Source organism: Phoca vitulina, unplaced genomic scaffold (genome assembly GCF_004348235.1).
Source record: "Phoca vitulina isolate PV1807 unplaced genomic scaffold, GSC_HSeal_1.0 scaffold2, whole genome shotgun sequence".
In the NCBI taxonomy this organism is placed as follows: Eukaryota; Metazoa; Chordata; class Mammalia; order Carnivora; family Phocidae; genus Phoca; species Phoca vitulina.
This window is the reverse complement of record NW_022589705.1, coordinates 100,283,398-100,306,804: the sequence shown is the minus strand read 5'-3', so window position 1 is coordinate 100,306,804 and position 23,407 is coordinate 100,283,398. Positions and strand designations below refer to the sequence as shown.

The 23,407-nt window shown below is 60.2% G+C and overlaps 1 protein-coding gene and 1 pseudogene across 7 annotated transcripts; one reads left to right on the top strand and one right to left on the bottom strand.

The window, feature by feature from the left end:
* Positions 1–5,154: 5,154 nt before the first annotated feature.
* On the bottom strand, positions 5,155–9,956 carry LOC116639146 (annotated as a pseudogene).
* MIB2 (mindbomb E3 ubiquitin protein ligase 2) lies at positions 7,802–22,701 on the top strand. Of its 7 annotated transcripts, none has more exons than XM_032395514.1 (19): positions 7,802–9,541; positions 15,415–15,684; positions 15,759–15,930; positions 16,861–16,967; positions 17,052–17,246; positions 17,395–17,537; positions 17,644–17,751; positions 18,710–18,814; positions 18,896–19,058; positions 19,140–19,273; positions 19,366–19,514; positions 19,604–19,760; positions 19,859–20,019; positions 20,120–20,246; positions 20,354–20,587; positions 21,044–21,222; positions 21,294–21,481; positions 22,135–22,200; positions 22,343–22,701. In XM_032395514.1, the coding sequence occupies exons 2-19, from the start codon at positions 15,438–15,440 to the stop codon at positions 22,579–22,581; spliced, it is 2,874 nt and encodes a 957-aa protein (XP_032251405.1). In that variant the 5' UTR covers positions 7,802–9,541; positions 15,415–15,437; the 3' UTR covers positions 22,582–22,701. The 7 variants fall into 7 exon arrangements, with proteins under 7 accessions (XP_032251405.1, XP_032251413.1, XP_032251391.1 ...); XM_032395522.1 differs by lacking the exon at positions 7,802–9,541 and adding an exon at positions 9,728–11,368 and having other exon boundaries at positions 17,656–17,751; XM_032395500.1 differs by lacking the exon at positions 7,802–9,541 and adding an exon at positions 9,728–11,368.
* Positions 22,702–23,407: the final 706 nt, after the last annotated feature.

Genomic DNA, 23,407 nt, shown 5'->3' with positions numbered 1-23,407 from the left:
TAACATATAGTGTAGTATAGGTTTCAGGAGTAGAATTTAGTGATTCATCACTTATATACAACACCCAGTGTTCATCCCAACAAGTACATCACCCAGTTACCCCATCCCCCCGCCTCCAACAACTTTGTTTGTTCTCTATAGTTAAGAGTCTCTTATGGTTTGTCTCCCTGTTTCTTTTTTTTTTTTTTTAAAGATTTTATTTATTTGCGAGAGAGAGAATGAGAGACAGAGAGCATGAGAGGGAGGAGGGTCAGAGGGAGAAGCAGACTCTCCGCCGAGCAGGGAGCCCGATGTGGGACTCGATCCCGGGACTCCAGGATCATGACCTGAGCCGAAGGCAGTTGCTTAACCAACTGAGCCACCCAGGCGCCCCTGTCTCCCTGTTTCTTATTTTTCCCTCCTTTCCCCTGTGTTCATCTGTTTTCTTAAATTCCACATATGTGTGAATTCATATTTGTTTTTCTGGGACTGACTTATTTTGCTTAGCATGATACACTCTCGTTCTATTTTATTATTATTATTTTTTTTATTTTTATTTTTTTAAAGATTTTATTTATTTGACAGAGAGGCACAGCGAGAGAGAGGGAACACAAGCAGGGGGAGTGGGAGAGGGAGAAGCAGGCTTCCCGCGGAGCAGGGAGCCTGATGCGGGGCTCGATCCCAGGACACTGGGATCATGACCTGAGCCGAAGGCAGACGCTTAACGACTGAGCCACCCAGGCGCCCCTCTCGTTCTATTTTAACTGTCTTTTTTTAACATACATTTTATTGGGGCGCCTGGGTGGCTCAGTTGGTGGGAATCTGACTCTTGATTTCGGCTAAGGACATGATCAGGGTTGTGAGATTCAGTCCTGCATCGAGCCCCACGGTCAGCAAGGAGTCAGCTTGAGATTCTCTTTCCTTCTCCTCCCTCTGCCTCTGCCCCTGCCCCCCGCTCATACTTGCTCTCTCTCACTCTCTCTCTCGCTAAAATAAACAAATCTTTAAACAAAAAGAAAAAATACATTTTATTGAGGTACAAGTTATTTAAAATAAGGGGCGCCTGGGTGGCTCAAGTTGATTGAGCATGGCACTCTTTTTTTTTTTTTTTAAAGATTTTATTTATTTATTTGACAGAGAGAGACACAGCGAGAGAGGGAACACAAGCAGGGGAAGTGGGAGAGGGAGAAGCAGGCTTCCGCGGAGCAGGGAGCCCGACAAGGGGCTCGATCTCAGGACCCTGAGATCATGACTTGAGCCGAAGGCAGACGCTTAATGACTGAGCCACCCAGGCGCCCCGAGCATGGCACTCTTGATTTCAGCTCAGGTCATGATCGTAGGTTCATGAGATGGAGCCCCTCGTAGGGCTCTGCGCTCAGCTGGGAGTCTGCGTGAATCTGAAGATTCTCTTCCTCTGCCCCTCCCCCTTCCACCCCCCCTAACATGTGTGCGTGCGCTCTCTCTCTCTAAAAATAAATGTTTAAAAAATGCATCCATTTTTAAGGTTTAATGAATTTTGACAAAGGTGGACACGTATGCAGCCACTCCCTGACCCCAACACAAACATTTCCAGCTCCTGCAAAGTCACCTTGAGCCCCTTAGTGCTCCACCTCCTCATGGCTGTTGTGCCTCCAGTCACTAAAGCCTTGCTGTTCCAGGCTGTCCCACAAAAGGACATGCATTCTCCCTTGTGTCTGTATCTTTCCCTCAGCACAGTGGGTCTGAGATTTTTCCATGGCGCACGTTTCTGGAGGTCATCTCCTCCCATTGCTGCTGAGCAGCGTCCACTCCACAATTTGTTCACACGGTCCCCTGTTGGTGGGCATGGGCAGGGTTTAGCAATTATGAATAAGCTGCTACAAACATCCACTGCAAGTGTTTGTGTGGCTACGCTTTCCATTATCTTACGTAAATACTTGGGTGCAGTGGAATTTATGGGGCAGAGGAAATGTGTATGATTAATACAACAATCCGCCAGGTTATTTTCCAAAGTAGCTGCACCATTTTACATTTCCATCAGCACCACCACCCTGGAGCATGACCCTGGGCAGGCTGCTCAGCCTCCGTGGCATCTGCAAAACAGGACGGGCGCTACTGCCCAGCTCGCTGGGCTGAGTAAGAATTATGTGTGAAAACACACGTAAGGCAGTTATAACAGTGACCACTATGCGGTGAGCACAGAAAATAATGATGTTGATGATTTAACTTGAGAGAATCATGGAGGGAAAGTGTTGAAAAGAGGGAGATTAGGTGGAAATCCGCACCCAGGGGGGCATAATATCCAAGCTTCTTCCCCCCATTCTGCTTCCAGCAGGAAGCCTGTCGGGCACGCACTCCAAGGGCAGAAATCAAACAGTCTCAGAAGCAGCAGAGACGATATTCAGCTACAGGCAGTGGAGGATTGATTCATCAGCTCGCCCAGGAGGGCTCTGGAGGAGCTAGGGGATGGTGAATGCTGCTCAGGCGTGCAGAGCATCCAGCCAGCTTCTCAGGGCAGAGACTACCAGCTGTTTCCAATATCCATTCTTCCCTTGTTCCTCAGTAATTCCAGCACCAGCTTACCCAGATACATATCTCCATAAAAACTACACATCCCCGCCTTCCTAGTAGCTGGCTGGGCCAAGTTCTGGCTACTGGACGCCAGCTACTAGAGGTCACCTTCCTTCCCACCAGCTGGCTCCCCAGCAGGAGAGCCGCAGCTTGGGCAGCCATCGCGGCCCACGAGGACAGGAGAGCAGCAAAGGAGAATAAGACGGGGTCCCTGGGGACCAGGGACCTTTGACACCAGCCCCGGGCCACCTCCACTAAAGAGAGCAACCATCCTCTGTCTTGTTTATTTATTTTTAAAAAAGATTTTCTTTATTTGAGAGAGAGAGAGGGAGGGAGAGAGACAGCACGAGCAGGGGTGAGAGGGAGAAGCAGGATCCCCGCGGAGCAAGGAGCCTGACACGGGACTTGATCCCAGGACCCTGGGATCACGACCTGAGCTGAAGGCAAATGCCCAGCCAACTGAGCCACCCAGGTGCCCCCTCCGTCTTCTTTAAACCACTTCTGTTTGGAGGTTTTCTGACATGCTTGCTTGAGCCTGAGCCTACCCACTGCAGTGTCTCTTAAATTTGAACAGAGAAAGAAGGCTCATCAGACATCTGAGGAAAGCCTTCAACCCGGAGCGGAGAGACCAAAGCACATAGAGGAAAGGAGACTGGATGGAAGAGTCCGTGCAGGAAGCAGAGAAAACAGGCTTGAAAACTCTATCATGAATTACTATATAGATATATAATTAATTATATAAGTAATTCTAATTTCTCCACAAATGAGAAAAAGTGCACTTATGAAAGAACATTATCTGTGAAAAAGAATCAGAAAAAATAAACAAGCACTCAGAAAGATAAAATACGTGAGAGTTTCCGATGTGTTATTTCCAGCATGGCCAAGCAGCTCTGCGACTTGCAGTGGATACTCACTGGTGCTTTACAATTTAACTAAAAAAGAAAAAAAAATTAGCAGAAATGAACTAAGAGGGGCACCTGGGTGGCTCAGTTGGTTAAGAGTCTGCCTTCGGCCCAGGTCATGATCCCAGGGTCCTGGGATTGAGCCCCACGTTCAGCGGGGAGTCTGCTTCTCCCTCTCCCTCTGCCCCTCCCCCTGCTTGTGCTCTCTTGAGTGCTCTCTCTCTCAAATAAATAAAATCTTAAAAAAAAAACTTAATGAAAAAAGATTATGGTTTCACATACACAGCCACAATGTACTTCTGTATGGAGACAAGCCCTTGAACCTCATGGAATGTTTTATTTCTTTTCTTTTTTTTTAAGATTTATTTATTTGAGAGAGAGAAAGAGAGGGGGAGGGGCAGAGAGAGAGAAGCCGACTCCCCATTGAGTGGGGAGCCTGACATGGGGCTTGACCTCAAGACCCCAAGATCATGACCTGAGCTGAAATCAAGAGTTGGTTGCTTAATCAACTGTGCCACCCAGGCGCCCCCTCATGGGTTGTTTTAAATGTCATGGCACGCTCACCACATCCTTCAGTGCTCATGACAAGGGAAGGTGGCTGGTCTTCACGCTACGGCTGCTCCCAGTGTCCACGCTGATCATCAATTTTACACCCACATCGGCTCCTACTGCCACTGGACCCCTGGATTCATCTATCCCTTGAGCTCCTTCTTCGCCTCTCCCGGGAAGGTTCGCGATGTCTGCCTTTCCCCGTCGTTACTCCTACTGCGCGAGATTGTAATTCTGAGGGAGTAACTGGTACTCCTACTACGTGTCGCTTTAATGTCGGAGAGCGACTCCTACTAGGTCTCTTTTTCTTTTTTCTAAGATTTTATTTATTTATTAGAGAGAAAGAGAGAAAGCACAAGCAGGGGGAGCGGCAGGCAGAGGGAAAAGCAGGCTCCTCGCTGAGCAAGAAGCCTGATGTGGGACTCGATCCCGAGACCCTGGGATCATGACCTGAGCTGAAGGCAGACACTTAGCCAACTGAGCCACCCAGGCGTTCCATCTTTTTCTTTTAAAAGAAGATCTGGAAGTGTGACCCCTACCTGGAGAGTCACCCTTCTAGAACGGCGAGAAGAGCTGGAGACACGATCTGCTCCTTCCTGGTTTCTCTTATGCTTTTTTTTCTTTCCTCTAAAAATGTTGTTTCACTGGGAGCTCTTTTCTTTAACCACCGTCAGCTTCTCGTTTCTAGTGGTGACAAGCTATTTTGCTCTTTATGGACATATTCGTCCACCTCTTTGGTAACCCTGTCTGTGACTTTTCTTCTTCCCCTTGTTTGTTATGTAACAGCTGCTGCTCTTCTGTCCCCAGAGAGCTTCCTGTTTTTGCCGGATCCAGCACCTGCTATGCCCTCCTCTTCACAGTCTCCGGGCCCAGAAGCACCGTCCCTGGTCCTTCCAGGGAGGGAAGCCAGCACGCAGGGCTGTGTCCCCTTTGCAGGGGCGTTTGTTGCTTTCAGGGTGCATCTTTGGCTATGTGACAAATGTCTTCATCTGTGACATCCGGTAGTAAAGATTTATGTATTTGAGAGAGCGTGCGTGCACAGGCAGGAGGGGGAGAGGGAGAGAGAGACTCCCAAGCAGACTCCATGCCCAGGGCAGAGCCCAACATGGGGCTCGATCTCACGACCCTGAGGTCGTGACCTGAGCCAAAATCAAGAGTTGGATGCTCAACCGACTTAGCCACCCTCATGTTCCCAACCTTCTTGAGTCCAAGCTGGAAGAGTCCTGTGTTTTGCTGCAGCAGTCTGTGGAGGCTCCTGCTTCACAGGGAGGCCATAGGTGAACGCTGCTGGTCCCCGATGAGGGTGGCCTCTGTCTCCGAATCTGGGGAGGTGCCAGAAGTCCTAGAGGTTCTGACCGCAGATAAGGATAAAAGTCACCTTGCAGGGGACCAGAAGCAGCCCCAGGCTGATAGTCAAACTGATACACTGGTCCCATTGCAAAATTAACTGGGTGGTCCACCAAAGCTGTGATTGCTTTAGTTAAATAGATGCCTGTTGTCGGGGGCAAATTCCCCACTGTCTTGACTGCTGCTGTCCCCAGAAGGAGGAGCCATGTCCTTTGGGCCTGGTGTGGATGGTGCCCACGGCTGAACTGCGCGGTGGGGGGTGGTGATGGGATAGCATGGGGGTGCAGATGCGTTCCCCTTTCTGGTTGCCACATTCTGTTAAACTTTGAATCCCCTTAAAAATTCCCATGACTGTTTGGACCAAATCCCATTGTGGACATATCTTGTCAATTTGGCATCATTCCCAGTGGTTGCTCAACCACAGTGGTTTGCTGTCATGAAGCTTCTCTTCGGTCAATCCATGCTTGAGCCAGTGCACGCCAGTCAATTCGGATGCTTATTGGTACTGGAGTAACTGCATCCGTTGTGGTTGGTTCGAGGGCCATTGCTGCCAGGGCTGACCACCTTGACCCCATAGTCTAATGTCTAAATTTATTTAATTTTCTATCTCAGAGGTTGGCCTTCTGTGTAAAATTTAGGTTGATTCAGACCACAGCTCGGAGCGGAGCAGCAGGGTCACTTACGCCCTCCCCTTACGGTTCCGGAACACGCTGTCACCACGTTTCCTGCAGTGCTTCTCTGACCCTACAATCCTGCCACTTCCTCACGAACAAGCTCCAATTTAACTCAATCTTAACATGATTTATGTGGAGATAGCATCAGATCTCACAGGCTAACGGGTCAGGCCCACAAGACTGACCCCCCCACACTCACTTTAGATGCCAGTCCAAAGTCCAGGTGGTCACCTGTGTTTCTGACTGACTGGCTATAAATTAAAGGTTCCTACGACTTCCTCCTTGGGTTCGATTCATTTGCTAAAGTGGCTCACAGAACTCAGAGAAACATTCTACTTAATAGATTACTAGCTTATGATAAAAGGCTGTAATTCAGGAACCCGACAGAAGAGCTGCATGAGGTCAGGGATGGGGGGAGGATACGGAGCTTCCATGCCCTGTCCAGGCACACCGCCACGTGTCTGTCCACCAACCAGAAGCTCTCCAGACCCCGTCCTTTGGGGTTTGTTTGGAGACTTCATAACAGGGGCATGATTGGTTAAGTCGTTGGCCATTGGAGAATGCACTCAATCCCCGGCCCCTCTCCCATACCCGGAGGTCAGGGGTGAGACTGAGTTCCAAGCCTTTAATCACATGGATGGTCTCCCCCCCTCCCAAACCCTAGGAGCATGAAAATTTTTAAAGGGAAACCTCACTAAAGTGGACTGCTGATGCTAGAAGGGGAGGCTGGAAGGAGCTGTACCCCTCAATCTCAATCACAGGAAGAAGTGTCTCCCCAAGGGAAGAATCATCAATAGGAAAGAACCATCAATTACAGGCCCCAACAGGAAAAGATGTGCATTGCATCTCCTACAAGAAATCCACTGCCCCTGCAGCTCAGCCAGTAAGAAACCATCATCACCCTGACCTCCCACTTCTCTCCAGTGGGCTTTCATTCAAAACAACCCTCCCGGGGCGCCTGGGTGGTTCAGTGGGTTAAGTGTCTGTCTTAGGCTCAGGTCATGATCTCAGGGTCCTGGGATTGAGGCCGGGATTGAGCCCCGCATTGGGCTCTCTGCTCAGCAGGGTGTCAGCTTCTCCCTCTCCCTCTCTCCCCGCTTGTGCTCTCTCAAATAAATAAAATCTTTAAAAACAAAACCAAAACAACCCTCCCAACCTCTCCCTGTTCCATAATATAACGATCCTCTCCTTTGTTCTCTGGACTTGCCTGCAGTTTTGCTATAGCTCGCAGGTCCCGAATTGTAATTCTCTGTTATTCCCAAGTAAACCCATTTTTGTGGGTAAAATAACTTTTATTTTTAAGGTTAACAAAGACTTTCCGAAAATCACTTTATCAACTTTATTAAACTCATATGTGGCTGAAAGAGCCTTTTCATGAGTATCAAAACACACCTTTAGGACTCTCTTCACTTAGGAAATTCAAAGGTTTTAGGAGCTCTGTGCTAGAAACGGGATGAAAACCAAGTGCACATTTCTTGTTATAAGTCACAAAATCATAGAGGTTAACTGATCAACAGAAGGGATGGGTGGTAGATTTGAAGATATCTACCAGAAAAAACACTAGGTTAGAGAATAAAGTTACAGGATTAGTCCAAGAAGTCCAACGAGAACCTGAGAAACAGGAATCCCATCAAGAGCAAACCCACCCACTGCCTGGGTGACGCAGCCCTTTCAGTGTCTGGTTCCTGATCTCAGGGTCATGAGATCGAGCCTCGAGTGCAGCCCCATGTCGGGCTCTGTTTGGGGCGTGCAGTCGGCTTGGGTTTCTCTCTCCTCCTCCCTCTACGTGTTCTCTCTCTCAAATAAATAAACCTCAAAAGAGAGAGAGAGAGAGAGCAAACACAGGAAAATAGAAGGGGATTTTTTTAAGTTCCCAAACCGAAGGAAGGACAAGAGCCCCCAGGGTGAAGAGAACTGTGTGCACAGAACAAGGAGTGAGGCTCCCATGAAGACGGGCCTCCGAGACTTTTCAGAGCACCAAGCACGGGGAAGACCCTAAAGCTCTCAGAGAGCGAGCAGGTCAGAAGCCGAAGGCCAGGAGTCAGAACTTCGACTTTCAACAGCATCCCTGGAGGCTGGAAGCAAAAGGTGCGCCTTGAGACGTGCTAAAGGTCAGGCGTTTCCAGGCTGGAGTCCTATTCTCTGCCAGACTCTGGATCCGAGACGAGCACGGAATAAACCCACTTCGGACACGTACCCTCTCCGGAATGCACTCGAGGGCTGACGTGAGCAACGCGGGAGCGCAGACCGACACGGAGACGGCGCGGGCTCCGGGAACGACCGCGGGCGCACGAGCCGCACGGGGGCTCGGGGGTTGAAGAGCCAGCGTGGCCGACGGGCGTCGGGCAGACACGTCGGGGCGCCCGGACAAAGCCGCTGCGGTGAGCACAGAGCAGGCATGAGGAAACACGAGGTGCGTCTGCGCGCAGGACAAAAAGCCGCGGCCAGGCGGGGAGCTCGGGGGGCAGCGCGGCCGGGCCGGGTCCGCGGGAAGCCCCGACCCCGAGCTCGGGCCTCCTGGGGCCGCGGCAGGGCCACCACGTCGGCGCCTCCGGTGTAGACCTGGAGGTTTCCGACAGGATCTGCCGCGGGGGAGAACGGCAGGGGACCGCTGCTCTTCACTGCGAGACTCAAAGCCACATACTGGCGTCACTCTGATTTTAAGATAAATCCAGTCAAAGGAGTCCGTGGCGAGGACGCCTCAGCTCTGAGCGGCGGAGGCCCGCCTCGGCCCGCCGCAGCCTCCGTCTCCACGGCAACGGGCGGCGTCTCCGAGCCGAGCCTCTCAGAACCGCGCCACGTAGGGCCGACGCGAGGGTGACGCACTTCCGGCGAGGGTCACGCCCCCTCCCGCGAGGGGGCGTGGCTGTAAGTTCCGCGCACCGGCGGCGTGGCCCGCTTTGCCCAGTCCGCACGAGCCCGGTCCTCGGTGGCCTCCGGGGTGCCAGAGTCTCGGCGCCCAACCGGCCAAGGAGCCCGGCTCCTTCCAGTCCAGGCGCACGCTGCTCGGCTCCCCGCCCCCAGCGTGTTGACAGGTCCGCCGAGGTCGCCGCCGCCTTTTGACGACGTGTACTACACTCTGTCCGATGTAAACGCGCCCTCCGTCCGCGTCTAGCGCAGAGGCGAGCCTGGGCCCTTCCCAGGAGCAGAGCAGGAGGCTTCTCCGTCACTGTCGGGGCACGGGCCGGGACTCCCTCCCTCACGCCCCGCCTTCTGCGGCCGCGTGCGTCACCGCCGCCGCGGGTCCTCCTGGGAGTTGTGGTTCGGACCCGACCCCGGGCTCCGGCGCCAGCGGGCTGCAGACTACAACTCCCGGCAGGCCCCGCGGCGGCCCCAGGAGTCCCGAGCCCGGGGTCCTCGGCTGCCTCAGCCGGTGGTCTCGGCGCGGCAGGGCGGCCTGGCTGGCGGGAGCTGAGCAGCAGAGGGGCTGCGGGCAGGCTGTCACACACCGAGGTCGTTCGGCAGGCCACTGGCAGATAGACTCGGCGCTTCTCGGCCCCCGGAGCCTCCAGGCCGAGCGGGCGGGACGCAAACTTACGGGCAAGTGGAGGGGTCGACGGGGGCACTAGGGTCTGGCCGCGACCGGGGCCCTGGGCGGCTTCCCGAGGAAGGGGGATGGGATGGTAGGAGGCGGGGCGGACCCGGGCGGGTGGGGCGGGGTCACGCTTGGGGCTGCGCGCCCGCCCTGCCTAGTCCGGCCCGACCCGCCCCCGCTGTCCCCGCGGAGCCTCGGCCGGGGCGCAGCGCCGGGCCCTGACGTCTGCAGCGCCCGGGCCGCCAGCCCTCCGGCTCCACTCCCGGCGGCAGGTCGTGTTCGGGCGCTGCGGCTCCTGCGCGCACCAGACTGACTGCTGCAGCAGGAGCGAGGCCGCCAGAGCCCGGGGAGCCCTGCAAGGCGGGAGGCAGGCCCCCGGGGCAGCGCTGGGTCTCGCGGTGTCGGCACGGGAATGGGCATGTAGACCGCGGGCAGCCCAGGAGCAGACGGGCCGGCTTCGTCCGCCCGCCGCGTCCCGTCGGAGGTGCTAACTGTGCGTCTTGGCATCTCCCAGGCGCCACAGGGTTGGATGGCTCAGGGCTTGCGCTGAAGCTCAGCAAGGCTAGAGGCCAGTCCCCAAGTCTCCAGGCGTCAGGGCTGCAGCCCAGCAGGCTCAAGGCGGGCGGGGCGGGGGGCGGGGGCGACTGGATGGCCAGACAGGTGAGCTCTTGACAGGCTTGTGGTGTGATAGTTTGGATTTGACTGTTTCATCCTGTGGATTCTGTTTGATGCCATGTCAGAGGAGTTTTGGTTGTTTTTGAGTGTGTGTGTGTATGTGTGTGTGTGTGATAGATAATTCTGCCTGCCAGTCCTGTGCGTTCAGAACCGATTGAAGAAATAAGGAGAGGTGCTGAACAAGCTTCTTCCTAGTGGGCACCTGCGGGGCTGGGGATGAGGCAGGCCGAATGGAAGCCTTGGCAAACCCAGTCCTTCCTGGCAGGTCCCCTCCTGGCCTGTTGCTGCAGATGCAACAAGTATGTGAATGCCTTGCTCCCGCGTGGAGTGGCCCTGTGCAGTGGTTGGGGCGTGACCCCCCAGTCTGCAGGGTGCCTGAAGGCTTCCATCTCGGGCCAAGATTCAGGTGATGACAGCCCTGTACTTCCTTTGGGCCTTCCGCCAGCAGGTGTCTTCGTGCTGGGCCAAGCTGGGTTTCCTGGGCGCACTGTCTCAGGGCTTCCCCCCAGGCCCTAATGGGCCAGACTCCCCAGCACCCAGGATGTCCACCTTTGTCTTAGCCAGACCTGCTACATGACAGGAGCCCGTGATTCACCAAGTTTTGCCAGTGGATTGTGCCCCACAGGTGTGGATTCAAACAGCATCATCAGGCACGGCTGGAGCACAGGGAGAGGGGCGGCAGCCGCCTGTCGTGTGTCCCGTCAGCGTCACGTAACTGCGCTCTTCTGAATAAAGGCGATTTGCCAACTTCCTAGCTAAATGGGATTTAATCTTTATGGCTTTTGCAAGTTTTTCCAATAAAGTATTCACAAATAGGGAAAACCTCTTATTTCTACACTGTCCTAGTGTATGTTTTGGAAATCATTCTGCCCTCCAAGAGCTGGCAGTTCCTTGAGACGAGAGAAACTAGTACCCAGCACAACAGACCCAGATGTCCGCCTGTTTGGTTGAGGTGGTAAATGCTGAAAGTGTAAAACTGCCTTTTAAAAACCATTTTCTCCAGACTTGCTTGCTGGCTGCCTGTGTGGTTTGCTGTGTTCTGTGTCGGCATGGCTGCTAGTTTCCAACAGGAAATCTTGGTGGCTGTCCAATTTGTGACCCAAGAAGTAGCTGCTAAGTGTCTGGAATGCTGACTCGAGGCTGGTTTGTGTTCTAAGGTAAGTTAAGTTTTGCTAAGTGTGCATCTGTCTCTTGAGTCCTCATGCTCTGACTGACTCAGCCTTTTTTTTTTTTAATTAATTTTTTTTTTTTTTTTAAGATTTTATTTATTTATTTGAGAGAGAGAGAATGAGAGACAGAGCACATGAGAGGGAGGAGGGTCAGAGGGAGAAGCAGACTCCCTGCCGAGCAGGGAGCCCGATGCGGGACTCGATCCCGGGACTCCAGGATCATGACCTGAGCCGAAGGCAGTCGCTTAACCAACTGAGCCACCCAGGCGCCCCAGCCTTTTTTTTTTTTTTGAGAGAGAGAGAGCGAGCGCGCACAGGAGTGTGCTCGTGCGCCAGTGGGAGGGGGAGGGGGAGAGGGAGAGAGAATCTTAAGCAGACTCCCTCCTGAGTGTGGAGCCTGACGAGGCTCAGTCTCATGATCCTGAGACCATGACCTGAGCTGAAATCAAGAGTCAGACACTTAACCAGCTGAGGCACCCAGGCGCCCTGCTTCAGAGTCATTTTAAACATCTGTAGTGACAGCCTCTGGGGGGGTTTGGGTGCCAGGCAGGGGTATGGCCATCTGAGGAAGATGTCAGAGTACAGCTTTTCTGGCAAAGGAAAAAAAGAAAGAACTCTCTGGGTGAATATTCCCACTGAAATGGGTGCTCCCTTCCTCTGTAGCCTCTCTGGGTTTGGTCACTGCCTCCTGACTCCTGACCCTGGTCCATTCCCCACTTGCCACCCCCTCCCCACACACCCCGGTGGGACCTGCTGAAGGAAAGTAGTGAGTCCTAATACCAGGAGGGCTGGGCACCTGATGTCACGTGGATCATGCTCAGCATGGGCGGGGCCCCAGGGACACCAGTGACAAAGACCAGGCAGAGAGGTGGGTGCAGAGAAGGGATGGAGAGACCTGGAAAGCTACCTGGCGCACCGTGCTAGAATGCCATGTGAGGGTGCTTCCGAGGCCCAGGAGCTGGGTGGGCATGTAGGAAGGGCCAGCAGGGGGGTGTTGCTGGGGGCTCTGCTCGGGCCTGAGCTGAGGTGACATCATGCTGGAAGGAGACGCTGAAGCAGAGGGCAGACCTCAAGACTTGTGCGGATCAGGTGCTGGAGGGGAGGAGACAAGGAGGCTTCTAGGGCTGTGGGGGTCTCCGGGTGTGAGTGCGACAGGCGCTGGCCAGAAGCGCCTCTCGCCACGGGCTGGACTGCTCTGCTGCCCCACGTGGAGCTGTCAGCAGCTGAGGCCCAGTCCTGGCTTCATACAGACCCTTCCAGGCTCCCCTCCACCCCACTCTTCATTCTCTGCCCGTTGCCATAGGGCAGGGCCAGGCGTGGACCACAACTTGCTCTCCTTCTCGGGGTCCCCCCCCCGTGTCCTGTTGGAAATGATCCTGTAGCATGTGGCCAGTGGGTCCATAAGGCCAGCGGGTGGGCAGGTGTGGTGGCTGGCTGGGCAGGCTGAGAGGCTGGCCACAGAATGGCTCATGGCAGTTGGGTCCTTTCCTGCTCTGAGTCCTTCACTTCAGTGTGGAGCCGGTTTCTGGGCTCTGCAGGTGGGGGACCCCTGCTGGCAGGGACCTTCAGTTGGGCCTGTCTGTCCAGACGTGTTTGGGTTTGTGGTTGCCTGGGATGAGGCACACTGGCTGGAGTGCATGGGAAGGGCAAGGAGTAGCTCAGTGTGACCCGTCCATCGCTGGCAGTTCTGGGGGGTTCCCAGCACGCAGGAGGGTCTGGCTGAGGTAGGCAGGGCAGGGGGTGGGGCCTGTATGGGAAGGGGCACGCCACCACTCCGCGGGCAGGCCACCAGTCACACATCTGTGGCAGCTGCTGACGGGGAGGCACCTCCTCACCGCCAAGGTGGCAGCCCACAGGATGCCTCCCCTCGTCCGGAACTTGCTGGCACCGGAGAGTCACAGGTGTTCTTGGGGGCGTTCTTGCTGGGGCAGGCCTGGGCTTGGCTGTGCTCTGTGGAAGAAATAAGAAGCTCTTGGCCCAGGTGCCCCATCTTAGCAGGGGCCAGAGACCAGAAGGGAAGACAGGGAGAGTGGCCCAAGAGGTGAGGCTCTCTGCATGAACGGGCAATGAGGAGTTTCGTTGCGGAAAGGCTCCTAGTTAGTCCATGGGTTGGGAAGGTTTATCCTTCTAAAACATCCACCTGCTTCTGCGGAAGCCCCCCGGAGGTCCTGCCTGGGCAGGGTGAAGAGGCCGCCACCACAGGGGCCTGTCTGGAGGGAGGAGAATCTGCAGAAGTCGGAGCTGACTGGGTGGGTCCTACCCTGAGAATCTGCGGGGGTCGTTGGCTCAGACACCAGGCTGGGCATGGACTGAGGCCCAGCCCTATGGACGGTGCCCCTACCCTGCCCACCCTGTACTGGACGCGGGTCTCAGAGTGGAGCTGGGCAGAGGGGAGGCGTCAGATGGCCCGTGGGACTCGGCCCCTGTCCCTGGCAGAGCCTGGCCGCCACCCCTCCTCACTGCCCGCCTGTGGCCTCAGCTGGGTGGCAGTGTTTCCTGAGGGGGCCCAGCCTGGGATGCCGAGTGGAGGGGTGACAGGTGGTTTCCCTCCCGTGCTGCTGGCCAGTGTCCTGTGGCTGAACGGGGCCGCTGGGCCCTGATGGAAGCTGGCAGTAGCCTCAGTCTCCCTCCAGCCTCCCGGGAGCTCTGTGAGGAGACGGCCAGGCTCACACCCAGCCCTGCCTTGGGCAGTGCCCCAGGCCAGCTGCTTTCTGGCCTCAGAGCCCTGCTGGCAGCATGGCAGACCCTCTCCAGAATGGAGTGGTGACTGCTCTCTCACAGGCTGGGAGGCCCTGGGCCCTCTCCAAGTCCTGTTGATTTTCCCTCTTAACTGTCATTCAAATCCAGTTGTGTCATTAATTGAAAAAACCTTTATTGAAGAAACATATAGTACGGGTCCCAGCTCGTAAGTGATCAGCACGTAATAAGCACCCAGATCAGGAAGTAGGACGTTCCTGGGTCCCAGAGCCCCTGTGGCGGCTCTTGCCGCCGGCTCCTTGCTTTGTGAATTTTTTGTGAATGAATTCAGATAGTGGGCACGTGGCTGCCTGCCTTCAACATCTGTTGAGCTCTGCCTCCCAGCTGCTGGCTGTGTAGTGTGGTGGGTAAACCACATCTCATGACCCAGTTCATCCTTGGGGAGGCAGGCGCCCTTCCCTCTCTACAGCCCGGAGAGGGTGGGCCACAGTTCTCCAGAGAAGACCCCAGAAGTCGGGCCTCGAGTGACCTCGAGGCGCTGTCCACTGACCTAGGGTAGTGTCCCACTCGTGTGCAGTGGCCTGGTGAGTCTGGCAGGGGGCACCCGTGCCAGGCTGTACCCCTTCACCCCGGGGCGCCCGCTCTGTATACGTCTGAGTTCTCTGGGCGCGGAGATAGGACCTCTGTGGGCAGAGGCGTCTTCTCGGCCTGCGGCCTTGTCAGTCTCTCAGTGGTGTGGACGCTGGTTCCTGACTTCGGCACAGCCCAGCTTACCAACTGGCTGCGTGGCGAAGAGTCTGTCTTCTTCTGAAAGCTTTACTGTCTTACCTTTCACGTTGGTATCTGCGATCCAAATCCATTAATTTTAGAACAAACATGTGCTGAGGGGCCACTGTGCCATCCACCCAGGACTGGATCTACCAGCACAGGTGGACCCTCTGTGGGCATTTGCCAGGTCTTGTTCCCTGGGGGTCCGCCGACCTCTCCACCGGGACTGCCTCCCTCCTTCTGCCCGTGCTCACCACGGGGCAGGATCTCACAGTGGCTGGAGGGGCCTTTCCACAGAGGTGCCCACCTTTCCCCCAGGACAGGTGCCGTTTGCACCTCTGAGCTCGTGTGCCCCGCTGCCGGCCAGTGGCCAGGTGAGCCTCCTCTGGGCTGTAGTGCACGCGCTCGCCCGCTTCTCTCTGCCTCAGGGCATTTGCACTTGCCCTCCTCCCCCTCCCTCCCTAGCGCTCCCAGACTTGTTCTCACCTGTCTCCCCGGCAGCCCTCCCAGAGCTGGCGAGAGCCCGTGTGGCCTTCTTGATGTGGCCTGAGGGTGCCGTCTGCCTGCAGGTCCCGGAGCAGTCCTGCCCGCCATGGACCCAGACCCCCAGGCAGGTGTGCAGGTGGGCATGCGTGTGGTGCGCGGCGTGGACTGGAAGTGGGGCCAGCAGGATGGCGGTGAGGGCGGCGTGGGCACGGTGGTGGAGCTTGGCCGCCACGGTAGCCCCTCGACCCCTGACCGCACGGTAGTCGTGCAGTGGGACCACGGCACCCGCACCAACTACCGCGCAGGCTACCAGGGCGCGCACGACCTGCTGCTGTATGACAACGCCCAGATCGGTGCGTGCGGCCGCCGCAGGGCCCGGGGGGTGGGGGGCAGAGCCCCGCGCTCCCTGACCCTGCCGTGCCCCCAGGCGTCCGCCACCCCAACATCATCTGTGACTGCTGCAAGAAGCACGGCTTGCGGGGCATGCGCTGGAAGTGCCGCGTCTGCTTCGACTACGACCTGTGCACGCAGTGTTACATGCACAACAAGCACGACCTTGCCCACGCCTTCGAGCGCTACGAGACGGCTCACTCCCGCCCGTGAGTCCCGCCGCCGCCCCTGCGGCCTGCGCCGCGCACTGGCCTGGGCGTGTCGGGCCCTGGCGGCCCTGGGTCCTGGCCTGCGGCACTCCCGGCCTCACGACAAGCACGCACAACACCTGGGCAGGCCTTGGCCCCGGAGGAGTGGCCGAGGTCACGGTCACTCGGAGGCCTGGCTGTTGGCCCCACCCCCACCCCGTGGAAGGTAGCCCTGTCCACCGGAGCAGGTCTGCGGAGGCTGGTGCTGCGGACGGGGTCCTGGCACCAGCCCTGGAGCCGGTGTGGCCGGCTCCCCAGTGCAGCCGCGCTGGGGGCGCTGAGACGTCCAGTGTGTGTACGGCTAGCATCCCTGGGGGCGCCCCGGCAGCCATGCTGGGGACTAACCCAGAGGCACAGCTGGGGAGACCCTGTTGGCCTGCCTAGGGGGCTCCATCGCTGGGCGGGCAGGTAGGGAATGAAGCTGGGAGGATCTCCTGGGCCGGGGTGGCCACCCAGAGGCCCCACCCACGAGACGCTGCCACCCTTGTCTCCTGGACACTTCCCGCGCGCGTAGCGGGGAGGTGTGCGTTTGGTCCCAGCTGCCCGCTGGCCAGAGCAGGGGCAGGGACCAGCTGTCTGGGCACCTCCGGGCAAGCTGCTGTTCCTTCATTCTTCCATTTACTTGTGCCGACCTCCCCCCCCCCCCCCCCCCCCCCCAGCCGGGCCAGGCTGTGTGCTGAGCTCTGGGGACAACCCTCACGGCACGTGGCTCATTAGGAGGGAGCAGGTGTGGAGGAGGACCGTATATGGAGGCCATGCTGTGAGGGGGCCCAGAGTGGAGGCCGCTGACCGGCTGGGCCGGCCATCCTCGGGCGAGAGCTGGGTGGGGCAGAGGGCTTGCACCCTCACCCTGCTTCCCACGTGGCCCAGCACCCACTCACTCTCTTGCAGGGTCACGCTGAGTCCCCGCCAGGGTCTCCCAAGGATCCCGTTGAGGGGAATCTTCCAGGGGGCGAAGGTGGTGCGGGGCCCTGACTGGGAGTGGGGCTCGCAGGACGGTGAGTGGGGGTCTGGGCTGCCACTGGCTGTGGCTAGGCTTCACGGCACGGGCTTAGCCTGTGGTGGGGCCCTTGTCTCCCCAGGAGGGGAAGGGAAGCCAGGCCGAGTGGTGGACATCCGTGGCTGGGACGTGGAGACGGGCCGGAGCGTGGCCAGTGTGACGTGGGCCGATGGCACCACCAATGTGTACCGTGTGGGCCACAAGGGCAAGGTGGACCTCAAGTGTGTGGGCGAGGCGGCTGGTGGCTTCTACTACAAGGAGCACCTCCCAAGGCTCGGTAGGGTCTGGCCCCAAGGACACCACACCTGCGTGCCCAGCTGCCCTTCTGCCCTGGCTGGGTCCTGGGGCAGCGCCGGGTGGGGGCTGGCCGGTGAAGCCGCCGAGGGAAGGGACGCTGCTGAGGGGGGCCCGTTGCCCACCCCCAGGCAAGCCGGCAGAGCTGCAGCGGAGGGTGAGTGCTGACGGACAGCCTTTCCAGCACGGGGACAAGGTTAAGTGTCTGCTGGACACAGACATCCTGAGGGAGATGCAGGAAGGCCACGGCGGGTGGAACCCCAGGATGGCGGAGGTGAGCCACCCCACCTGCCGAGCCCCCTGTCCCCTCCCCTCCCCACATCCTCTGGACCCCCAGCCCTCCCGCTCCACCCAGCCACAGCCTCCATGACCCGCCACAGTTTATCGGACAGACGGGCACCGTGCACCGCATCACGGACCGTGGGGATGTGCGTGTGCAGTTCGGCCATGAGACCCGCTGGACCTTCCACCCTGGGGCTCTCACCAAGGTGCATGGGGGGCTGGGCTGAGCCCCGTCTGTTCGCTTCTGCGCCCCCTCCACGTACCTGACCGGCTCTGGGAATGCCTTTCTCCAGCCCTGAGGGAACAGGGGAGGGCTTTGTGGGGTCCAGAGGGGCTGAGTTCCACAGAGGGGATCCAGGCGTGAAGGGACACAGAGGAGGGTGAGGCGCCTGCTGGGGGCTGGTGGAGGCTGGGGGCTGGCGGCCCAGGCTCCGGCCTTTACCCTGCTGGCCTCAGGAAGCCACTGCTGCATTACAGGTGGGAGGTGACCTTGTAAAATGCTCCCTGTGGGTGTGGTGTGGGGAGCACGTGGGGGCAGTGGAAAGGCCCTTTAGGAAGAGGATGGGGACAGTGGTGGGCACAGTGAAGTCTGTTTGGGAAGCAGGGTTGTGCGGATAGGGGCCCTGGGTGGAGGCATGTACCCCTAGTGATCGGCTCTGGACCTGGAGTCCTGGCCCCAGGGGGTGGGGAGGTGGGGCGGGGTGTCATAAGTCCCATGGTTTGCAGAGTAAGTCTTGCATAGAGGAAGGCACAGGTGTGGGGGATGTAGTCAGGAAAGGTTTGGGGATGGGGGAGGAGTGGCTCCTGACCCGCCCTCCCATGGCAGTCTGACCCTGCCCCCTGCTTGTCCCAGGGCCCCACCCCCACCCCCTGTGCCCGTCTCGACTGGCCTCGGCCATGCATCAGTGTATAGGGACAGGCCCGCCTCGCCCTTCACCCCCGAGTTGGCTTTGGTCTGGTCTGGCTGTCACCCCCGTGGCTCCGGGGTTGGCCACCCAGGACTGCCCTGGTCACGTGTGACCCTCATCCAGCTCTGAGGCAGGGGCTGGGGTCAAGTTCAGGTCTGCCTGTCCTGTGGAGCTGAGGGGTGCCCTCCTGCTCCATGGCCCTGGGCAGCCACACTTGCCTGGGGGTGCCCCTCACGTGCCTCTCTCTGTCACTCAGCACAATGCCTTCTGGGTGGGCGATGTGGTGCGGGTCATCGACGACCTTGACACAGTGAAGCGGCTGCAGGCCGGGCACGGCGAGTGGACAGATGACATGGCCCCTGTGAGTGCCCTGGGTCCCAGCCCCAACCCCTTCCCTGCCCCCTGGGAGGCCTGCCTGTGACCCTACTCTCTCCCGACTCAGGCCCTGGGCCGCATCGGGAAGGTGGTGAAAGTTTTCAGAGACGGTAACCTGCGCGTGGCGGTCGGTGGTCAGCTGTGGACCTTCAGCCCCTCCTGCCTGGTGGCCTACCGGCCCGAGGAGGATGCCAACCTTGATGTGGCTGAGCGCGCCAGGGAGAACAAAAGTGCGTGTGCCCAGCTTGGGTGGCCGGCGGGAGGCAGGGCCACCCCTGGCCACCACTCAACTTGAGCCCTGCCCCACCCAGGCTCCCTGAGTGTCGCCCTGGACAAGCTTCGAGCCCAGAAGAGTGACCTCGAGCACCCAGGGAGACTGGTGGTGGAGGTGGCCCTGGGCAGTATGGCCGGGGCTCTGGACCTGCTGAGGAGGCACCCAGAGCAGGCGAGCTCCTGACGCCCTGCCCGTCCTCCCTTTAGCCAGCCCCAGGGAGAGGGGAAGAGGGCCGGGGACTGACCTGCAGGCTCTCCTGGCAGGTGGACACCAAGAACCAGGGCAGGACTGCCCTGCAGGTGGCCGCCTACCTCGGCCAGGTCGAGCTGGTGCGGCTGCTGCTGCAGGCGCGAGCGGGCGCGGACCTGCCGGACGAGGAGGGCAACACGGCGCTGCACTACGCCGCCCTGGGGTGAGGCGCGCGCGGGGCCGCGGTGGGGCTGGGCGGCCCGCAGGTCCAGCCGGTGGGCAACGGGCCCCTCCTGCTTCCTCTTCCGTCAGGAACCAGCCTGAGGCTGCCCGGTTGCTGCTGAGCTCCGGGTGCGGGGCCAATGCCCTGAACAGCACCCGGAGCGCAGCCCTGCACGTGGCCGTGCAGAGGGGCTTCCTGGAGGTGGTGAGGGTCCTCTGTGAACGCGGCTGTGATGTCAACCTGCCTGTAAGTGCTGGGTCCCCTGGCTCTGGCCCCGGGGTCAAGGATACACTGGCATTTATCTTCCTGCCAAGTGACCGCTGCCTCCCCCCTCCCGCCGGCAGGACGCCCATGCCGACACACCTCTGCACTGTGCCATCTCGGCGGGTGCTGGCGCCAGTGGCATCGTGGAGGTCCTCACGGAGGTGCCGGGCATCGATGTCACTGCCACCAACAGCCAGGGGTTCACCCTGCTGCACCACGCATCCCTCAAGGGCCACACACTGTGAGTTTGGGGGGACAGAGCCAGCGGCCAGGTTCCCGTGGTGCTGCTGGGCCACTGTGGGGACACTCCGGACCCCCGGCATGTGTCTCCGCTCCCACAGAGCTGTTAGGAGGATTCTGGCTCGCGCGCGACAGCTGGTGGATGCCAAGAAGGAGGATGGCTTCACGGCCTTGCACCTGGCCGCCCTCAACAACCACCGGGAGGTGGCCCAGATTCTCATCCGAGAGGTGTGGACACAGGGCCCTGGACCAGCCCCGGGGCGTCATGGGGGGGGTCAGGGCCCATCTGGGGTCCCTGGGCTGAGCCCGTGCCCGCCCCTTTTCCCTGTCCTCAGGGCCGCTGTGATGTGAACGTCCGCAACCGGAAGCTGCAGTCCCCCCTGCACCTGGCCGTGCGGCAGGCCCACGTGGGGCTGGTGCCGCTGCTGGTGGACGCGGGCTGCAGCGTCAACGCCGAGGATGAGGAGGGGGACACGGCCTTGCACGTGGCACTGCAGCGTCATCAGCTGCTGCCCCTGGCGGCTGATGGGGCCGGGGGGGACCCGGGGCCCTTGCAGCTCTTGTCCAGGGTGAGGAAATGTGGATCTGGGTGAAGAGGTGGGCCCTAGTGCCCGGCTGCAGGCAGCAGGCAGGGTCTGAGGGCCTGTCCGCCTCCACTGTGGGTGTCTGACCAGGGAGCCTGGCCTTCTGGGGGGGGGGGTAGTCTCGGGGGCTGTGGTTTGCCGGAGGCGTTTTCTGCGACCCAGTCACCGCAGCGCGGCCTGACCAGCCTGGGAAAGGGGATGGGGCGCAGTGTGGCGGGGGTTGTCTGGGAACTCAGCCCCTGCCCTGGAGTTCCCTGGCAGGGGCGCTTTTCCTGCCTACCTCCCTCCTGTTCCGGCGGCCTCAGATGGTGAGGGGGTGCCAGGGTCTGGGACCCGAGGCCCCGGGCAGCCGGGTGCTGGGAGAGTTTCCCCGCAGGCCAGCGGGTCGGCCCTGGAGCCTGCTCCGGTGCGCGTCCTCACCGGCCTCTGTCTGCCGCCCAGCTACAGGCCTCCGGCCTCCCGGGCAGCGGGGAGCTGACGGTGGGCGCGGCGGTCGCATGCTTCCTGGCGCTGGAGGGCGCCGACGTGACCTACGCCAACCACCGCGGCCGGAGCCCCCTGGACCTGGCCGCCGAGGCCCGCGTGCTCAAGGCCCTGCAGGGCTGCGCGCAGCGCTTCCGGTGAGCCCGGCGGGGTGGGGGGCGGTCCCCGGCGCCCCGGGGCCCTTTCAAGCCCCCTCCTCCAACCGCAGGGAGCGGCACGCGGGCGGCAGCGGGGGCGCGGCACCAGGCCCGAGGCTGGTGCTCGGCACCCCCAACACCGTGACGAACCTGCACGTGGCCGCGCCGTCGGGGCCCGAGGCCGCCGAGTGCCTGGTGTGCTCGGAGCTAGCGCTGCTGGTGCTGTTCTCGCCGTGCCAGCACCGCACGGTGTGCGAGGGTGAGTGCGGGTGTGTGTGCGCGCGAGGGTGAGTGCGGGTGTGTGCGCGCGCGAGGGTGAGTGCGGGTGTGTGTGCACGCGAGGGTGAGTACAGGTGTGTGTGCGTGCGCAAGGGTGAGTGCGGCTGTGTGTGCGTGCCCAAGGGTGAGTGCCGGTGTGTGTGCACGCGAGGGTGAGTGTGGGGGTGTGTGTGCGTGCGCAAGGGTGAGTGCGGGTGTGTGCGCGCCCAAGGGTGAGTGCGGGTGTGTGTCGGGTGAGTGCAGGTGTGTGTGCACGCGCGAAGGTGAGTGCGGGTGTGTGTGCGCACGAGGGTGAGTGCGGGTGTGTGCGTGCGCACGAGGGTGAATGCAGGGGTGTGTGTGTGCGCACGAGGGTGAGTGCGGGTGTGTGCGTGCACGAGGTGAGTGCGGGTGTGTGTGCGCGCGAGGGTGAGTGCGGGTGTGTGTGTGCGTGCACGAGGTGAGTGCGGGGGTGTGCGCGCGAGGGTAAGTGCGGGGGTGTGTGTGCGCGCGAGGGTGAGTGCGGGTGTGTGTGCGTGCACGAGGTGAGTGCGGGTGTGTGTGCGCGCGAGGCTGAGTGCGGGGGTGTGTGTGTGTCGGGGGCGGGGGGTGTGCGCGAGCCCGCCCAACCGCGCTCCCCTCCCCCCGCCGCAGAATGTGCACGCAGGATGAAGAAGTGCATCAGGTGCCAGGTGGTCATCGGCAAGAAGCTGCGTCCAGGTGGGTGGCTCGCCCAGACCCGCGTCTGCGCGCACGGCCCGCTCCCACGGGCGCGGCCACGCCTCCACCCGCGGCCCGCACCGCGCGCCGGCAGCTCGCGGCCCCGCCTCCCCTCACCCCTGCCCCGGATCCTGGCCCGCAGACGGCACGGAGGTGGCCAGCGCGACCCCGGCGCCCGGCCCGCCGCGGCAGCTGGTGGAGGAGCTGCAGAGCCGCTACCGGCAGATGGAGGAGCGCATCACCTGCCCCATCTGCATCGACAGCCACATCCGCCTCGTGTTCCAGTGCGGCCACGGCGCGTGCGCGCCCTGCGGCGCCGCGCTCAGCGCCTGCCCCATTTGCCGCCAGCCCATCCGCGACCGCATCCAGATCTTCGTGTAGCCCGCGCCCCCCCCTCCATCGCCCGCCCCGCGTCCCGGCCGCGCCCCGCCACGTTCCGGAGCCACGTCCCGCCGTCGCCTTCGCAAGCCCCCACCCCGTGTTTTATAAAAAGATTCTCGGACTTCTCCGCCTGGTGCCTGCCTGGGGCGGGGGCCGGGCGGGTCCGCACCCGGGTCCCGCCCCGCCGCGCCGCTGCCCCCACCCGGGCTGTCCTGACCCGCCCCTCTTCCGCCGCTGCCCCAGCTCCAGGCTCTGCGCTTTGGCCCGGGCCCCACGCGTCCTGCTCATTCTAGCGCTGACGCTTCCAGACCCCTGCCCAGACCTCGTCCGCTGAGCCCGAGTCGTCCTCCGGGCCGAGGCGCAGGCCACCTCCCACGGTCCTGGCCTGGGTCCGGGGAAGGATGGGGCCTGGGAGCGTGCTGTCCGCCAGAAGCGCTGGGGCGGCCAGAATCCCGGTGTCTGCCCCCCTGGTGGTCTTCCTCCGACCCCCTGCTGCGTCGCCCTCACGGCGCCTTTCTCTTTTCCCCGGGGCGGGCTGTGTAGTCGCCTCTGACTGCTGTCTGTGGCCCGTCGGGTGTCTGCTAAGCAGGGAGTTGGGGGAGGTGTTTCTTTCGGGCCTGGGGCCCCATAGGGTCTTAGCACCGTTGAGCGTGGGAGACGGGAACAGCGCGCTGGGGAGAGGGCGGACACAGGGCGGAAAGCAGTTTGTTGGGGCAAATATTTAGCCATGAAGAACGGGGCGCAGCTCTCAGCTGGGCTCAGCAGCCGGGCAGGGCGCTTTCCAAGAACCACCCGAAATGCCCCCCCTCCCCCGCCCCCGAGCCTC

Excerpts from the sequence above, each read along its gene's own strand:
- MIB2 (XM_032395514.1), top strand. The coding sequence starts at position 15,438 with ATGGACCCAGACCCCCAGGCAGGTGTGCAGGTGGGCATGCGTGTGGTG. Across the intron at positions 15,685-15,758 it reads GTATGACAACGCCCAGATCG|GCGTCCGCCACCCCAACATC; the intron begins GTGCGTGCGGCC and ends CCGTGCCCCCAG. Across the intron at positions 17,247-17,394 it reads GGAGCACCTCCCAAGGCTCG|GCAAGCCGGCAGAGCTGCAG; the intron begins GTAGGGTCTGGC and ends GCCCACCCCCAG.